This window comes from Plecotus auritus (genome assembly GCF_963455305.1).
Source record: "Plecotus auritus genome assembly, chromosome: 4".
Classification (NCBI taxonomy): Eukaryota; Metazoa; Chordata; class Mammalia; order Chiroptera; family Vespertilionidae; genus Plecotus; species Plecotus auritus.
In genome coordinates, this window is record NC_137775.1 from 176,619,476 (window position 1) to 176,639,903 (window position 20,428).

Sequence of the window (20,428 nt, forward strand, 5' to 3'; positions counted from 1 at the left end):
CCAGATTCCTATATAATCTTTATAAAACACTCTGGTACACAAACACACACATGTGTTTGCATGAGCATGTGAGCACGCACACACACAGGTATCAGTGTTTTGGGTGGTTAAGACTATTACATTCAACAGTGATAAAGGAAGGTTTTATTTTTAAAAATAACACGTTATTAAAAATCCCTGAGACTTAATGAACTATTCTACATTAGGATCCTGAAGAGAGGTCAAGGATTAGCTGGTCCCAAGATGCTGGAAGAAGGTGGTGGAAACTCGTGTCCATGTTTGCAGGCAACAGATTTCTGATAACTCACACAGTCCCTTTGGCAGTCTTTCAAGAGGTGGTGAACAAGAGCAATGAGATTCAATTAGAATGAAATAGCTACCATTTCCCTCTAAGTTTTAATATGCATTTACTATTACATTCTAAATTTTAAAAAAATAAAACCAAGTTTTTCAAAGAGAAAACCTACTTCACACTAGCTTTTAACCTTGAGCATCCTATCCAGTTCTTAGTTTCTTCATATGGAAAATGAGAATAATGCTGGCAAACTCCACTGAGAAATAAGAGATCTGATATAGGAAGCCTGCAGCCCTGTGCACAAAGTGTGTGTTTGTGTCTGCTCTCTCCCTGCCTGCCTCCTGGTAAAACTGCATGGTTCACATTGAGAGCGTCTAGCTTATCTGGGTATCTGGGTAATGTGATTATGCTAATAGTCATTTGTTTTAACTTAAAGAAATTAAAAGTAACTTTGAAAGGGAAAGAGGGTTTTTCTTTCCTTTCTCAACAATAAAGCAGCCCAAATTTGCATCTGAAATAGATACAAAAATATGTCTGGTTATAAAACCCATTTTGGATTTTGTGTTCTGCTGTGCTTTCACATGGGAAATATTTTTTCAAATGGGAAAAATGTAAGTACTATTTTTCTGAGGACTTTCTCTTTCACACACACACACACACACACACACACACACACACGTTCCCCTATTATTCTCCCTCCTCCACAAGACATACCCTTCATTTCTATACTTCTTCCGAAGTGGAGAATGCAGTTGCTCTCAAAACCTCTAAAGAATGTACTAATAGTAAAGCTCCAGTTAAGTCTCGCCATTGTTTGGTCACAGGGTTTTTCATTCTGTCCAAAGCTGATTGAAGGTCTTGTAACACATCTCTGTAGCTATTTCCGTAGTGAGCACCCCAAGTATAGAGAAAATCATAAGCGGGTTTCCACATCATCTATAAAGGAAAAAAAAATAGACTGGAGTAGTGTGGAAGGAAAACAGGGAGTAAAACAGATGCCTAAAAGGGTTCAAAAGCCTCCTAAGAGTTAAAAGAAAATGAAATAGTAATTATACATGGACTTATTTAATGTCATAGAAAACATGTTTTAATAACTATCAGTTTCCTATTATAGCCTTGCAACTCTAAACCAAGGACTACAAGCAGGGTCTTATTTCCTCTTGATCCACCATCTATACATTGCGCCTTGCCTTGATGTGAATATAAAATTATTTGTGCAATATTTTGATGATAACATGTTATTGAGATAATCTTTTCACTCTCTGAGACACTTTTAGGCTTAAAATAATAATTCTTTTACTGTTATATGTATCTGTGTTGAGCTTTATGACCACATATAATAAGAAGGAAATATACAGTATTTCAATGCTTAAAGTCATTTTATTCAAGCAAGTCTATAAACAAGGGAAAATGTAGCTTCATAACCACGTCAAAGGGAAAGCAAAAATCTAATTAAAAATGTAATTTAATAATACATTATATGACCAAAAGAAAGATCAATATTCAATACTTCATTATACTTTCCCTCATTACCCACCCATACCAATGACATCATTGTTTCCATAGAAATAAATGCACGTCAAAGAGGATCTTCGTGCACAGGAGAATATGTAATGGTAACCAGGGCAACCAGGCTGAGAGAGAATAGAGACAAAGGCTGACCAAATAAGACAAATTGTATAATACACACACACACAGAGACACCTTAAAATAAATTTTCTCTAGGAAAACAACAAAATGAACCATGCAGTTATAATTGGAATCTTTGGAAAATAAACTTTATTACTTGCTACTTATTTGGGCTCACTAAACTAATTCATTTGTAATGTTATCACTTGCAAAATGCAGGAACACAGACTGAGCTAAATATTATGCAGAGTTGCCTTCTTAAAATAGGGCCCCCATTAAGGCCTTGGGATATAATTGTTCACCCTCCTCTGATATCCCCATATATGCTACTATGTAAGTTAAAAGAATGAAAGACCTATATTAAGGAATATCATTATGTTTCAAGTCAATCTATACAAAAGGCCATTCATCAGGCTCAAAAGATCATTTGAAGTTATTTGTCCATACTGGTATTACTTGAGTGTCGTGAACATCCATATCTTTACAAAATTTGATTCTGCAAAGTAGAGAAGGGAAGACAATTATCAAAATTATATCAGATCAAGGTGGTCAATTTGGGAACAGAAATCTTCCCAAATTTTTGTATAAGTTTTTACCCAAACCAACCTACCACTCTGAAAGAATGTGAATGAGTTGTTCTCTCATCTACTTATCTAAGCACTCATTGCAATCAAATCTCCTAAAAGTACTGGCCACCACTAATAGCTCAGCAGTGGGAGATAAGTTGAGGCTCATTAATAGAGCCTTTTTGCCAGACTCAATCTTGTCTGTTACAGCTCAGACGTAAAGAAGCACTAAGACAGCAGATTACTCTGTAGTTGGTAACCCTCTGTAAAAGATTTGACATCTGTATTCTATGTTGCATTCACTTAATTTTCCCTGATGCTCAACTAACTGGTACATTATTTTTCAACTTGTCATGTATTGTTTAAAATAATGGTGTTTACATGTAAAGGCATCTAAGACATTAACTAAGTCCCTTAGTGACAGAGTCTGACAAAAGATGTATTTGAGGATATTTAACAGTAAACAACAACTGAGAGCATTTCAGTACCAAGGTGATAGCAGAGTATCACAGAAAACCGATGTCTCTTAAGAACTGTGGACACAGACAATGAGGTGGTAAGAGTCTGGGGGGAGGAGAGGAGGATGGAAGAGGGCTGGAAGAGGTTAATGAGGGGAAAAGGAGAACCTATGTAATACTTTCAACAATAAATATCTTTAAAAATTAAAAAAAAAAGAATCACAAATGGGTAATTTTCTGGTTGTTCACTATTCTACAGATTCAAAATACCTTCACATCAAAACGGCCCCACTGACATCTCAGGGAGAAAGCTCTGCATCCCATGTCTTGCTGCCGCACATGGATTGCTCTCTATAGACAAGCCTGAGGGATTCTTAACCAGGAAGCAGCCCCAGTGCTGCGGGGAACAGGAAATACACCAAGGTGATGCAGGAGGTGGAGACTTCTAATTCAGAAGTCCATCTATCTACTCAGGCAGAGGGCAAGATAACCTCACTCATTATTCCATTTGTACTCATAGCAGGACAGTGTGGCCAGCTCTTACAACTTAGAAAAATGTGGATAGATTACTTCATCCTGACCCTAATTAAGACTTCCGAAAGTATAAAAAGACTTCTCAGAGGTCCCCTCAATGTCTCTGAAATGCAAGGAGGGATGTTGTCCTAAACTCATTGGAGATTTCCTAGAGTCTAAGCCATAAGCGGCCTAGAAATGGATACAATTGCAATGGGCTGAAAATGGTAAACTTCACGATCTGTACTAAAATATGAGCATATTTTGCATCCTATTTTTTTCCTCTTTGCAGCACAGTAGACTTGAATATTTCTTCAGTGCTAAATTTGATTTTCTATATCTATTATCATTGGTTGCTTGCAACACAGATGAAGAAAAGCACTATTGTAGCACAGATACAATGGAACTATTCAAAATACATTGTCGTTCATTATATAATTATTTCACTTTTTAAACCAAAAATTATTGAATACCTAGCAATATAAGTGATTTTGTTACATGAAGGGATAAAATTATTACTATAGTATGGCTCTTGTTTTTAGAAGCTTATAACATAGAAGGGAGATGGGTACTTGAACAAGTGCCCAATGTATAAAAAAACAGTTGGTAGTTAATAACAACTAAGAAAATGCAAAGATTACTTTCATATTTTAATTCAGTGTGAGATAGAAATGATAGTTCCATTAACTGAGGACCTCTATGGTGTTATAGAAAGAGAAATGGGTTTTGGTGTCATACTACCAAAACATGGCTTCACATCTGCATTCCATTGCCTATTGAATGGGTCAATGTGAGTAAATTGATCAAATTATCTGGTTATTTTAATCCATAAAATATGGGTACTAACTTCCAAGTCTTGTGTCCAAGATACTTCATGAAGTGTCTGGCATATAGTAGGAATGTGAGTACTTTTTGGGTGAGGTCAGGATAGAAGTAAAGGAGGGGCTATCTGATAAACTGAAATGTGGAGATGACCTCCAGAGAGCAGTGGAGGCTTTAGCATCACTCATGATAAAGTAATGATAAAAGGCATGAGAGTAGAAGAAAATGCCAAGGAAGAGGATAAAGGGATGAAAAATTTAACTCTCGATTAAGTCTATAATTAGGGGTACAGTATGAAATAAAAACAACAAAAAATGAAGAGAACTAGGAGCCAGAACGATAGAAAATGAAACAGGATGCTACATATTGCAAAGCCAAGGCCTAATAACACTCCAAAAAAAGATGGGCAGTGGTTTGCTGGAGCCAGGTCACACCAGCTCCCCAGAGCCCACCATTCACATAGCCTCCCAACTCCATGTTCAGTGATATATTGGAAGACTAAAATCATCCATGTTGGAGTATTTACACCTTGGAAATTGGCAACAGCTATAATTGAAAAGTAAGTTGTTAAACATCTACCAACACACCACTCACTGAGGACATCCCTTTTCTGTTACCTCCGCTGCTACCCCTAACATCAAGTAATGTGGAAACATGAAGGAAAACTGAAAAAAGCCAGGATTTGGGCAATTAGTCTTTGGAAACTTTGGAGAAGGCATTTTAAAGAGAGAGGTGTAGGGAAGACTTAAGGAATGAATAGGTGTCAAGAAACTAAAAGGCACACAAAAAAATGGGTCACATTTGGAATTTGAAAGTTAAAGAGAGACAAAGCTAGAAGGAGAAGCAGTGAAAAATAAAAGTATTTTTCAAAGGGAAAATATATAAAAAGTAATATTCTACAATGAAAAGGAAGGTTTGTTTTAAATCCTAACTTTGCTAGATGTAAAATTTAGGGTTGCTGAGAATTAAAGTGACAGCATATATAAAACACTCAAAAAAAAAAAAAGAGTTAAATTCCTTTAAGCAGAAAACCAAAGGGAAATATTAAAATTATTACAGAGCAGGGGTAGGTAATTAGGGGGCAAGTATCAAGAAAAAATTGAATGGGAATTGGATCAAAAGTAAATGTTATAGTTATGTATCTTGACACACTGATAAAAAATGTTAAATTTGGGGAACTATGTTTTCCTTTAATAAGCAAATGTCTGTCAGATATGGTAAAAATAACTTTTTCTTTATTGAGATTTGCCTTAACAACGCTTGACAAAGTCCAGCTTTCATCAATGCAATAAACAGTTGTTTATGATATAGATATGACATTTGACCTCAAGCCCTTAAATACTTATATTTTATTTCTTTTGGCATTTCTTATTATCTTATGTCATTTTAGTTTTCTTACTCAGCAAGTAAACATATATTATTAAAGGCAAAGACGCAAGAGGTAACTTGAATGTATTAATTAATTATGCACTTTATAAAGCTACTAGAGGCCCGGTGCACAAAATTTGTGCGCGGGGGGGCGGGGGGGTGTCCCTCAGCCCAGCCTGCATCTCTTCAATCTGGGACTCCTCGAGGGATGTCCGACTGCCCTTTTAGGCCCGATCCTACCAGGATCGGGCCTAAAAGGGCAGTCGGACATCCCTCTCACAATCCAGGACTGCTGGCTCCCAACTACTCGCCTGCCTGCCTTCCTGATTGCCCCTAACCACTTCTGCCTGCCAGGTGGTCACCCCCTAACCATTCCCCTGCCAACCTGATTGATGCCTAACTGCTCCCCTGCCAGCCTGTTTGCCCCCAACTGCCCTCCCCTGCAGGCCTGGTCACCCCTAACTACCCTCCCCTGCAGGCCTGGGTCCCCCCCAACTGCCTTTCCCTGCAGGCCCGGTTGCCCCCAACTTCTCTCCTCTGCCGGCCTGGTCACCCCTAACTGCCCTCCCCTGCTGGCTTGATCACCCCCAACTGCCATCCCTTGCAGGCCTGGTCCCTCCCAACTGCCCTCACTTGTTGGCCATCATGTGGTGGCCATCTTGTGTTCACATGGGGGCAGCCATCTTTGACCACATAGGGGCAGCCATCTTGTGTGTTGGAGTGATGGTCAATTTGCATATTACTCTTATTAGATAGGATGTTGAAAAATACATACACATCAAGGCCACAAAGAGACAACTGCAGCACCCACCGAACAGCTGCGAGCCCCAGAACACCATTCCCCAATTAGCGCAAACACATGGATTCAGAAGAGCTCTACACTCCACCACAGAAAGGTCAGATTTCGCCTGGGATAAGGAGAGAGAGAGCTATATAACCAGACACCCGGAGAAGAAAGACCATGGGGAGACAAAGAAACAGCCCACATATGAAAGAAAAGCAGGCATCACCAGAAAAGGAAGTAAACGAAATGGAGGCAAGCAACCTTCCAGAGAAAGAATTCAGAGAAATGGTCATAAGGTGGCTGTAAAGAATGGAAGACAAATTCGACAATATGAGTAAGAACCAAGAGGAAATGAAGAAGAACCAAGAAGAAATGAAAAATGACATCGCTGCTGTAAAGAACTCAATAGAAAGCATCAACAGTAGACTAGAAGAAGCAGAGGACCACATCAGTGAGCTATAAGACAAGATGGAAAAAAATACCCAAGTAGAGCAGCTTCTAGAAAAAAAAAATTAAAAAGCAGGAGGAGAGCCTAAGGGAACTTTGGGACAACACGAAACAAAACAACATCTGCATAATAGGGGTTCCAGAAGGAAATGAAACTGAGCAAGGAATAGAAAACCTGTTTGAAGAAATAATGACAGAAAACTTCCCTGATATAGGGAAGAAAAAACCCACACAAATCCAAGAAGCTCACAGAGTCCCAAGCAAAATGAACCCCAAAAGACCGACGCCAAGGCACATTATAATTAAATTGGCAAACACCAATGACAAAATAAGAATCTTAAAAGCAGCAAGAGAGAGACAGAAAGTTACATACAAAGGAACCCCCATCAGACTAGCAATGGATTTCTCAACAGAAACTCATCAGGCCAGAAGGGAATGGAATGAAATATACAAAGACATGCAAAGGAAGGGTCTGAATCCAAGAATACTGTACCCAGCAAGGCTATCAATCAAAATTGAAGGTGAAATCAGGAGCTTCACAGACAAAAAAGGACTAAGGGAATTTATTACCACCAAACCAGCAATGCAAGAAATGCTAAAGGGTCTGCTGTAAAAAAAGAAATAGGAAGCAAAGAAGGAACACAGGAGTAAAGAATAAAAATGGTGACAAATAAGTACCTATCAATAATAACTTTAAATGTAAATGGATTAAATGCCCCAATCAAAAGACATAGGGTAACAGATTGGATAAGAAAACAAGACCCATATATCTGCTGTCTACAAGAAACCCACCTCAGAAAAAAAGACGCACACAGACTGAGGGTGAAGGGATGGAAAAAGGTCTTCCAGGCGAATGGAAATGAAAAAAAAGCTGGGGTAGCAATACTTATATCTGACAAATTAGATCTCAAACTGAAGGACATAACAAGAGATAAGGAAGGCTACTTCATAATACTAAAGGGAGCAATCCAACAAGAAGAAATAACTCTGGTAAACATATATGCACCCAATACAGGAGCACCCAAATATATAAAAAATCTCCTGGAGGATATCAAGGGAGAGATTGACAGCAATACAATCATAATAGGAGACTTTAATACCCCACTATCACCAATGGACAAATCCTCTAAACAAAAAATCAGCAAAGAAACATCAATCCTAAATGACTCACTAGACCAGATGGAATTAATTGACATCTTCAGAACATTTCACCCCAAAGCCACAGAATATACATTCTTCTCAAGTGCACATGGGTCATTTTCAAAGATAGACCATATGTTGGGACATAGGCAAAGTCTCTTCAAATTCAAGAAAATAGAAATCATATCAAGCATCTTCTCAGACCACAGTGGCATAAAACTGGAAATCAACTACAATAAAAACAATCCAAAGAAATCAAATACATGGAGACTAAACAGCATGCTATTAAACCATGACTGGGTTACCAGAGAGATCAAGGAAGAAATAAAAAACCTCATGGCAACAAATGACAATGAAAACACAACAATCCAAAATCTATGGGACGCAGCGAAAGCAGTCTTGAGAGGGAAGTTCATAGCTCAACAAGCATACTGCAAAAAAACAAGAAACAATGGTAGTAAATTACCTAACCCTACAACTCAAAGAGTTAGAAAAAGAGCAACAAGAAAAGCCCAGTGTAAGCAGAAGGAAGGAAATAATAAAGATGAGAGTGGAGATAAACGACATAGAGACCAAAGAAACAATACAAAAGATCAACAAAACCAAGAGCTGGTTCTTTGAAAGGATAAACAAGATTGATGAACCTCTAGCCAGGCTCACCAAGAAGCAAAGAGAGAGGACCCAAATAAACAAAATCAGAACTGAAAGAGGTGAAATAACAACAGATCCCGCCAAAATACAAAGGATTGTTAAAAAATACTACGAACAACTCTATTCCAAGAAACTGGACAACCTGGAGGAAATGGACATATTTCTATAAAAACATAACCTTCCAAAACTCAATCAGGAAGAATCTAAACAGCTCAATATGCCAGTAACTATAGAAGAAATTGAAGCAGTCATCAAAAAGCTTCCGGCAAACAAAAGCCCGGGGCCAGATGGCTTCACAGGAGAGTTTTATCAAACATTCAAGGAAGAACTAAAACCTATCCTCCTCAGACTATTCCAAAAAATTCAAGAGGAAGGAACACTTCCAAGATCCTTCTATGAAGCCAGTATCACCCTAATACCAAAACCAGATAAAGACAACACAATGAAGGAGAATTACAGGCCAATATCCCTCATGAACGTAGATGCCAAAATCCTCAACAAAATTCTAGCAAATCGGATCCAGCAGTACATCAGAAAGATCATACACCATGACCAAGTAGGATTTATCCCAGGAATGCAAGGATGGTACAATATCCGCAAATCAATTAACATGATACATCACATAAACAAATTGAGAGATAAAAATCACATAGTCATATCAATTGATGCAGAAAAAGCATTTGACAAAATCCAACACCCTTTCTTGATAAAAACTCTCAACAAGGTGGGAATAGAAGGATCATACCTTAACATAATAAAAGCTATATATGATAAACCCACAGCTAACATCATACTCAATGGGCAAAAACTAAAACCATTTCCCCTAAGAACAGGAACAAGACAGGGATGCCCACTCTAAACACTCCTGTTTGACATAGTACTGGAAGTATTAGCCATTGCAATTAGATAAGAAGAAGAAATAAAAGGCATCCAAATTGAAAAAGAAGAAGTAAAGCTGTCCTTATTTGCAGGTGACATGATATTATACATAAAAACCCGAAAGACTCCATCAAAAAACTAACAGACTTAATAAATGAATTTGGCAATGTAGCAGGATACAAAATTAACGCCAAGAACACTATGGCATTTCTATACACCAATAGTGAACTTACAGAAAGAGAGACTAAAAAAGCAATCCCATTTACCATTGCACCAAAAAAATTAAGATACTTTGGAATAAACTTAACCAAGGAGGTAAAAGACCTATACATGGAAAACTATAGGACACTGGAAAAAGAGATAGAGGAAGATGTAAACAGATGGAAGAACATACCATGTTCATGGATTGGTAGAATAAACATCATTAAAATGTCCATACTACCCAAAGCAATCTATAGATTCAATGCACTCCCCATTAAAATACCAATGGCATATTTCACAGACCTAGAAAGAATTCATCTGGAATAAAAAAAGACCCCAAATAGCCATACCAATCCTGAGAAAGAAGAATAAAGTAGGAGTGATCTCAATACCAGATTTCAAGCTGTATTACAAAGCCACTGTTGTCGAAACAGCCTGGTACTGGCACAAGAACAGACATATAGACCAATGGAATAGAATAGAGAATCCAGATATCGACCCAAACCACTATGTGCAATTAATATTTGACAAAGGAGGCATGACCATACAATGGAGTCAAGACAGTCTCTTCAATAAATGGTGTTGGAAAAATTGGACAGATACATGCAAAAAAATGAAACTAGATCACCAACTTACACCATACACAAAAATAAACTCAAAATGGATACAGGACTTAAACATAAGACTGGAAACCATAAAAATACTAGAGGAATCCACAGGCAGCAAAATCTCAGACATATGCCAAAAGAACTTCTTCACTGATACTGCCCCTAGGGCAATGGAAGCCAAAGAGAAAATAAACAAATGGGACTACATCAAAATAAAAAGCTTTTGCACAGCAAAAGAAACCATCAACAAAACAACAAGAAACCCCACTGTATGGGAGAACATATTTGCAAATGTTATCACTGATAAAGGTTTAATCTCCAACATCTACAGGCAGTTTATACAACTTAATAAAAGGAAGATAAATGATCCAATAAAAAAATGGGCAACGGACCTAAGTAGAATCTTTTTGAAAGAAGACAGAAGGAAGGCCAAAAGACACATAAAAACATGCTCAAAGTCACTAATTATCCGAGAGATGCAAATCAAAACGACAATGCGATACCATCTCACAGCTGTCAGAATGGCTATCATCAACAAATCAACAAACGACAAGTGTTGGCGAGGATGTGGAGAAAAAGGAACCCTCGTGCACTGCTGGTGGGAATGCAGACTGGTGCAGCCACTGTGGAGAACAGTATGGAGTTTCCTCAAAAAACTGAAAATGGAACTCCCATTTGACCCAGTAATCCCACTCCTAGGAATATATCCTAAGAAACTAGAAACACCAATCAGAAAAGATATATGCACCCCTATGTTCATAGCAGCACAATTTACAATAGCTAAGATTTGGAAACAGCCTAGGTGCCCGTCAGCAGATGACTGGATCAGAAAACTATGGCACATCTACACAATGGAATACTATGCTGCCATAAAAAAAGAAGGGATTCTTACCATTTGTAGCAACCTGGATGGAATTGGAGAACATTATGCTAAGTGAAATAATGAAAAGAAAAATACCACATGATCTCACTCATTTGGGGATAATGAAAAACATTATAAACTGATGAACAAAAAGATAGATACAGAGGCAGTAAAGCATCAAACAGACTGTCAAATTACAGCAGGAAGGTTAGGGAGAGGTGGGGGAAATAAGAGATCAACCGAAGGACTTATATGCATGCATATAAGAATAACCAATGGATGCAAAACATTGGGGGGTGAGGGCATGTATGGGAGTGGGGTGGGGAGGGGGCAATGGTAAGATATGTACACATATAATACCTTAATAAAAAAAATATCCAAAAAAAAGATAAAAAAATAAAAAGGCCACAAAGAATTCTAAACTGTGTGGTAAATTAAAGAGAAAATGAAATAATTTTCTCTGGAAATGTTTGAATGGATAAAATGAGTAAAATAAACAATATCCTTTCCAAGGTAGCCTAAGTTACGTCCTCCAAAAGCTGGAAATGAGTGGTGGACTGCCAGGATCTCTTCCAGGTTTATGTTATCATCTGTCTATTCAGTGGTGTTAAAATAGTTCTTCTGGTCTTGCTCAATGTTATGATTTAAGGGAAAATATTCAGAAACTGCACTAATGCTTTGATAACTCAAAAGGAAAGCATGCTCCTGAGGTTTGCTTTAGTAGAATTATTCTTAACCACAAAATAATTCTGCTCAGCCGTCTCACTTCTGTCACAAACATTGGACCCTCAGGCATCATTCTTACCCCTCTACTCTAAGCTTTTTAAATGGTAACTTCATGGTGTTACTGGTTCATCTTTGAATCGGAAGCGTAAGGCTGATCAAAATGCAGAGTTGTTAATTTCTTATTTCTGTGCTTTGATCTCTTTATGGAAAGGGCAGCAGCATCAATAAGCATTTAATCTGAGTTGAGCAGTTTTCCGAAGTCCCAGCATTTGTGTGGGAGGAATATGTGTTGCTTTAGTTTATCTTCTAGGTACTAGAGGACAAAGACAAAGGTAAAGGGGCAATGAAAAAGTGATAAATGGAATAACAAAAGAAAAGAAACATGGATAGAGATTTTAATTTATTTTTTATTTTTTTAAAATAAATCTTTATTCAGATTATTACAAATTGTTTCTCCTTTTCCCCCCCATAGCTCCCCTCCACCCGGTTCCCACCCCACCTTCTGCCCTTACCTCCTCCCCACTGTCCTCATCCATGGGTGTATGATTTTTGTCCAGTCTCTTCCTGAACCCCCCCATACCCTTTTCCCCCTGAGAATTATCAGTCCACTCCCTTTCTATGCCCCTGATTCTATTATATTCACCAGATTATTCTGTTCCTCGGGTTTTTAATTCACTTGATTTTTAGGTTCAGTTGTTGATAGATATGTATTTGTTGTTCATAATTTTTCTCTTTACTTTTTTCTTCTTCCTCTTCTTTAAGAATAACTTTCAGCATTTCATATAATACTGGTTTGGTGGTGATGAACTCCTTTAGCTTTTTCTTATCTGTGAAGCTCTTTATCTGACCTTCAATTCTGAATGATAGCTTTGCTGGGTAGAGTAATCTTGGTTGTAGGTTCTTGCTATTCATCACTTTGAATATTTCTTGTCACTCCCGTCTGGCCTGCATAGTTTCTGTTGAGAAATCAGCTGACGATCATATGGGTGCTCCCTTGTAGGTAATTAACTGTTTTTCTCTTGCTGCTTTTAATATTCTCTCTTTGTCTTTTGCTCTTGGCATTTTAATTATGATGTGTCTTGGTGTGGTCCTCGTTGGATTCCTTTTGTTTGGGGTTCTGTGCGCTTCCTGGACTTGTAAGTTTATTTCTTTCACCAGGTTGGGGAAGTTTTCGGTCATTATTTCTTCAAATAGGTGTTCAGTATCTTGCTCTCTCTCTTCTTCTGGCACCCCCATAATTCGGATGTTGGTACGCTTGAAGTTGTCGCAGAGTCTTCTTACACTATCTTCAACTTTTTGGAATTTTTTTTCTTTTTGCTTTTTTGGTTGAGTGTTTTTTGCTTCTTTGTATTTCAAGTCTTTGACTTGATTCTTGTTTTCCTCTAGTCTGTTGTTGGGTCTCTGTATAATATTTCTTATTTCAGTCAGTGTATGTTTAATTTCTAGTTGGTCCTTTTTCATATCTTCGAGGGTCTCGTTATATTTATCGGCCTTTTCTAGGATATTCTTAAAAAGCCTTATAACCGTGGTTTTGAATTCTATATCCAGTCGTTTGTTTTCCTCCATTTCTTTCATTTGTGATCTGTTTCTTTGACTCCACATTTTCACTGCTTTCCTGAGTTGGTAGGTTAGATTTGTGTGCTAGGTTTCCTATATGACCCAGTGGGTCGGCCTCCCCAGTTAACCTGAGGTGGACACTCTTGGTGCACCCCTTTGTGGACTGTGTGTACAGCCTTGTTGTAGTTAAGTCTTGATTGTTGTTGGTATCACTGGGAGGAATTGACCTCCAGGCCAGTTGGCTGCAAGGATCAGCTGTGTCTACACTGAGAGAAGTTCTGTGCTGGAGACAGCCTTATAGGATTAGACTTGCCAAATTGCAATAGCCTCTGTGCTCAGCTTGGATGGGGTGGAGTCTCAGGGCGGAGCAGACAGTCTTGGCTTCCAGTCAGCCTTGCCCTTGCGTGTGCACGCCCCCAGACCTCTGCCTTCCCCGGCTCCCAAGTCTCTGCCCAAGGGTCCAGATTCCCCCCACAAGAGCATGGGTCCCCAGGGGCTCGCCTGGAACTGGGGTTCAGTGCAGTCAGAACTGGGGCTCAGTGCAGTCAGGAGCTTCTGACTCCCTTCCATTAGGGAAAGCCTGTGGCAACCTCCGCAGCCTTTGTGCGCACTGGCATGCATGTGCCTGCAGACCTCTGCCTTCCCCGGCTCCCAAGTCTCTGCCCGAGAGTCCAGATTCCCCCCCGTAAGAGCACGGGTCCCCAGGGGCTCGCCTGGAACTGGGGTTCAGTGCAGTCAGAATTGGGGTTCAGTGCAGTCAGGAGCTTCGGACTCCCTTCTGCTAGGGAAAGCCTGTGGCAACCTCCGCAGCCTTTGTGCACACTGGTGCGCACGCCTCCAGAACCCTGCCTGCCGGGGCTCTCCCGGGTCTCCCCCGGGTCTCCGAGTCTCCAGGTGCCTTTCTCTCTACCTGACAGTCCAGACTCCCCCTGTATGAACCTGGGTCCATGGGGTTTTGCCCGGGATTGGGGTTCAGTGCAGTCAGAACTGGGGTTCAGTGCGGTCGGGGGCTTCCTTCCCCCTCCCGCCAGAGAAAGTCAGCCAGGCTCTCAGCCACCCTTCCTCTCTGCACGCACAAGGACCCTTTGCCGTACCTCCAATTCTCTGTGAGCTTTTCTCTTTCCTTCTAGTTGTAGAATTTTCACTCAGCCAGCTTTCCTGTGGTTCTGGATGGTGTCCGTTCTGTCTTTTAGTTGTAGTTTTGAAATTGTTGTGCGTGGCAGCAGTTTAGGTGCTTACCTATGCTGCCATCTTGGTTTCTCCTTATGGATAGAGATTTTAAAAATGAAGTTTTCCAAATTTAGAGTGCCTATTCCCAGAAGCCAATAAGATTTTAGGTAATAGTCTAGATAGTGAAATGCAACATGAATAAAAGCAATTCAGATTGGAGCATAACAGCTATGTATTTCTTTTGAGCTTGTAATATATGAATAGCATAAAGAAAGCAATTAGTTTTAACTACCTTTGGATAATTACATTTTACTACATTAAAGGATTAATAATCCACTTACTTTCCTCATAAAACTCTAAAAGCAATGTTCCATTTTTAGTCCAATTAGTTGCAGAGATATTAAGGCACATTTGCCTTAATAATGATTATTTATCATTTACAATTTCCAGGTAGTCCTTCTAGCACCTAATTGGTAAGTTCATAAATGTTGTTGAAGAGGAAGTCGCCATTATCTTCAGAAGAGAACATATTAAGGGTCCCTATTTCCTCAGAGGGAAGATGATATTTGGTTAAAACTTGACATAAGATTCTCTTGGAAAAGACTCTAAGACAACCAAGCTTTGTTCTAGGAATAACCAACCACTTGGAATGCCAGGGGTTAAGAATGAGCCAGAGGAATATGGCAGACCCATTCCTTGTTAGTACATTTGCTCAAAATAATATAACACCATAAGAAAATGTGCTGATCAAACCATTCTCACAAATTCCTAGTTAGGAAGATTCCAGGCTGCTTCCTTGTCAGCCAACCCTCAACCTCCACCACAACTATATATTAGTAGAAACTCTGAAAATCATAGTTTAAAGAAACTGGGCTTCTCTAATCCAATCTTTCAATGTGGAGGTAAAATGAGAGAAAATACAGGGTGTGGCAAAAGTAGGTTTATAGTTGTGAGTACGTGAAACACAGTTTATTCTTGTATTATTATTTATTAGTTATTGCATTATTTTCCATACAAAGAACTGTAAACCTACTTTTGTCCCACCCTGGATAGTGGCAAGAGCTCTGGATTTAAAGAACCACATCATGGGTTTGAATCTAGACTTTTGACTTACTAGCTCTAGGATGTTGGATAAGTTTCAAAACATCTCTACACCCTTATTTCCTCCTACTGTAAAATAGGGGGTGGAGAGGAAGGGTACCTAAAGCCATAAAAGCACTGTCAAGTATACAAAGTAAACAGGCCCGAAGGGTCCTGGCACATACTAGGTGCTTGATTAATGCTAATTGGAGTTTGTACTTGAAATGAAGTTAATTAACAAAGTCGTGGCCAAACATCTAGAAAAGGAATCCAGGTCACCTAGCCATAAATCTAGGGCCATTTCACTAAGGTATTTCCATGCATCTACCTCAATATTAAGCAGTTTCAATAAGCACTGATTTGTGTCTTATACTTAGGTGGACTTTGATTTTCTGAAATTCATTATTGTTTGTGTTCCTTAGTACACCTCAATATAAAAAATCTAAATCAAGTATTAGTGTCTCAAAATCCATTCTAAAATCTCTCCATAATATTTAACCTAACGTGATTATTATTTCTACTTGATATTCAGAGTGGTAATGAGACATTCAATGTATAATTAAATAAAATATCACAGGAATATAATGCTTAACCCCCTTAATTTTACTGTGATCTCTTTTTTTCTTTGTTCCATCATTCCAAATAATGGAGTCTTTTTGGAATTAAAGACTGTAGGAGTAAGACGTAAAGTATTGTAAAAACTAGACAATGGTAATCTAAATATTATGTCACTATGCCAAATCTCTAGTACAAACAACAAAGATTTAGTGAATTGTTATGTACACTGGTAGGTACATTTCCATATAATCCCCTTTTTAAGGAAACTGCAAATATATTGTCTTACTGAGAAGAACAGCGAACTATAGATTTAAGTGCCACGGCTAGAACTGAACCAGTTCCAGCAGACGCAGACAATGCCACGTGTTTGTAAGCAGAATCTGGGAGTTGCCACATGAGCCAAAAAAAACCATACGAGTCCAAGGACATTCCTTTTACTTTTTGCAAGAGATATTTTCCAAGGAAAACGAAATGGTGTTAAGCCAGTAAGAAAAAGCTGAACAGCCAAGACTTTTTCTCATTTGTTTCCATGTATAACCATCCTGCCAGTTTCTCAGAAGACAAGCCTTGAAATAACTGCTGACTTTTCCCTTACCTGCGTTCTTTCTATTGTTACTCTCAGCCATTTTACTAAAAATTACCATTTAGTACCTCATTCTCTTTCCAAAATCACTCAGCGTCACCCAGTTGCCAATCTCACCTCTGCCTCTTAGTCAAAATAACAGATAATAATGTATTTAGTTATTACAATCTGCAAAGCATTGTCCCAAATATTTCACATATATCTTTTAAAATTTTATTTATTTATTTTAGAGAGAGGGAATGAGGGAGGGAGAAAGAGAGAGAGAGGGAGAGAGAGAGAACATTGATTTGTTGTTCCCTTATATATGCATTTATTGGCTGATTCTTGTATGTGTCCTGACCGGGGATCAAACCTGCAACCTTGGTGTGTCAGCATGAAGCTCTAACCAACTGAACTACCTGGCCAGGGCCACATATATTACCTCTTTTAATTTCCAAACATCTGATGAGTTAGAGGTATTATTTGCCTCAATTAAAAAAAGTTGAGTCCTACAAAAGTTAAGTAAATTTCCCAAGTCCTAGAGCTAATAGATGGTAGAGCTGCAATTTGAATCCAGACAAGAAATCTTAACCTCTATGCTGTGGCAATCATTAGAGACTCCTTCCTCCACCAACATAAAAAAAATATATATCTAACCACATATCCCAATAATTATTAGGATAAACTCTACCCTCTAGCCCACATATCCTCCTTAGTGGTCTCGAGAAGTCACTGAAGTCCCCATCTAGTCCTCTCCAATTATTCAACTGCTTCCCATCCTTCAGGATTAGGCTGTGTTCCCTGATGGTTCCTCCCAACTTTGATCTTTTCCATTTAGTTAATTCTGAAAGGAATTATCAGTAGAGCACAGTGGAAAGGACTGTGCATAAAATACCCGAATTTGAATCCTCATTCTGTCACTTAAGACCCACGTTACTCTGAATAACTTACACAAATTCATTCTCTTAGTTTGCATTCCTATAAAAAGCAGATGGTATAATGTCTTCCTTAGAAAGTTTGTTGAAATAAAAGATATTGTAAAGAAAATGTTCATACAATAGTTCATACACAATAAATTGCACAACTATAATCATTCTTATTCTTACTTTCACTTTTTAAAGCATCTAACCATATACTTCTTTCAAATATAATAGTTTATTACAATTCCCAGGCCAAATAAAACTTGGCTTTAAAGAGAAAAATCATATTTTTCATTGTTTGTGTTTTCTGTAACTCCTAATGCTCCAATGCTGAGAACTGAAGTCCCTGGGGATGTGTTAAGTATGGATGAATTAAATACTGAGAGAAAATATACAGAGGGAAAAAATACCAAACAAGCAGGAAGAATTCCATATAGAATTTTTTTTTAACTTATTGAACAATTAATAAAATTAGCTGGTTGAGGTTGACCTACTCTCCCATTTTTTATCTGGACTTAGAATAAAGGGCTCTGAACACTACAGAAGCCAGTCATAAATGAGGAAGGGCAGATTCCAGCTAGAAGATACAACAGAGAATTAGATCCTCCCTGTTTAAGTGTTGACCACAAAAAGACATAAACATACCTTGCCAGTTCTAAATCTATAGGTGAGTGGCTTCTAAGAAGGAAAAAAAAACAAAAACCTATTACAATTAGAAATATTGACTGTGTTGGGGCTTCCGTAGGGAGGGTGGCCCACTCTGGCAGGTCAGATAAGATATCAGCCTCAACTGATGGGTGTCTGTGGTTGAAGCGAGCATTGGTAAAAGGTATCTTAAAGGGGGAAGTGAACTTTTAGTGTCCTTGGTGAATAAGTGTCCATATTGAATAAGATGGAAAGCGCATTGATCTATTCTTAGGCAGGGGGCCAATGCGAGAGCGTTGCTAGGATATGGTCATAATCCCCGGAGGGCTAAGTGAAGAATACCTAATTTAGGCCTGTGAAAAACCCAACTGTTTTTAAAAATATGCTATTTTTCTAATATTTTATTGATTCCTATTTTGTTTAAATGGAAGATTTAAATATCTTCAGAAAAACTCTAATTTTTACTAACTTTCACAAGAAAACCTTGGCAACAATTAAACATCTTCGCATAGCATAAGTGTCTAACAGTCATAGTTCAAGTTTTATAGTTCTGTTTTTATGTAGGAATTGCAATGTCATTAGAACAATAGAGAAAGATTTATTAAAATTTAATTTAGGGAGATGATTAATTTAAAAAGTGACCTTCTCAGAAGTCCCCAGAGATAGACTTTTTTCCCCATCTTATAAAAGAGTAAGAAATGGCCAAAATACTCAACAAAAATCTAACAGACATACTATTAATAATCTCCATTCTTTAACTGGCCTAAGGCTTGAAGAAGATGTTCAGGCAAATTTTAGTAGTATCATAACTTGAAAAAAGGTGAAATGAGATGCTTAAAGCCCCATCCTAACCACATCTACCAGCTCTGTCATTCAGCCACCACACTGGATTGGGAGTGGGTGGGCAGAGTGTAAAGCACAAGGACCCCAAAGTCAAAGGCCTGCTCTCTAAACCTGGTTCCATAACTTTCTCACTACGCATGCTTTTAAGCAAGTCACAGCCTCCCTACATTTTAGATAATATTAGTGCCTACCCATAAGTTTTTGTTCAAAGGATTAAGTTAATCTTTGAAATGTTACCAGAATAATGCCTGGCACAGAGTTAGTGCTGGATAAATGTTAGATACAATAAAAATAGAACAAAGAGAAAAAGGGAAGTTGAAGAGAAAGGAAAGTGAGTGAAAGAGTCGGACTATAGGCATTGGAAATATTCGGAATGTGTGCCTTCTGAAGTGGTGAGATAAAGGAAATTATTATCTCCCAATTCCACTTTCCTTCCTCTGAGTCCCCTACCCAGAACTAATATCACTCTGTTTTCAAATCAACTACTTGTAAATTGATCATATTTAAGAATCATCTCCTTCCTGAGAGAAAAAATTATACAGCCATGTTTTTTCCAGGGGGACGGAAATTAGCATAGATTTACTCTTTAGTTTAAGTGGCCTAACAGGTAAAGCTTCCCACAGATTATTTGGGTGGCTTTAGGCCAATATACTATGGATTATTTTTTAAGAATATAATAACATGGATCAGAATGATGACTGTTAGCATTAACCACGATAAATTAAACATTAGCCCCTCAAAAGACACCTAGGGGCTTTCCTTTCTGCTTTTGAAAATTTATTAGCTTTGGCATAGACTTAGTTATTTGTGATTCGGGCTGTGCAAATGTAAATAATGGAAAAGTAGGCTGTTTGGCCTCCATCAAGATTTGGGGAAAGACAACTATAAACAAGCACAATTAGAGAGAATTCAGATGCTTAACAAAGCTGAGAGAATAAATAACCCTTTGATAAATAACTTACAACAAGACCTTTTTAAAAACAGACTTATTAAGAAAAAAAAATCCTGCTTTCAATTAGACAATTTTTAAAAAGATTTTTTTAGAGACCTTTTAGGTTTAAAGAAAAAGTGAGAGGAAGGTGCAGAGATTTCCCATATACTTCCTGCCCCTCATATGCATAGCCTCCCTATTATCAACAACTAT

The 20,428-nt window shown here is 38.2% G+C and overlaps 1 protein-coding gene across 1 annotated transcript in view; it reads right to left on the minus strand.

Annotated features, from left to right (window-relative positions):
• Positions 1-391: 391 nt before the first annotated feature.
• The window catches only part of MACC1 (MET transcriptional regulator MACC1), a 54,662-nt gene continuing 34,625 nt past the window's right edge, over positions 392-20,428 (minus strand). The window contains 1 exon segment of the mRNA XM_080664172.1: positions 392-1,231. Within this exon segment, the coding sequence (XP_080520298.1) occupies positions 1,019-1,231 (213 nt within the window). The 3' untranslated portion in view covers positions 392-1,018.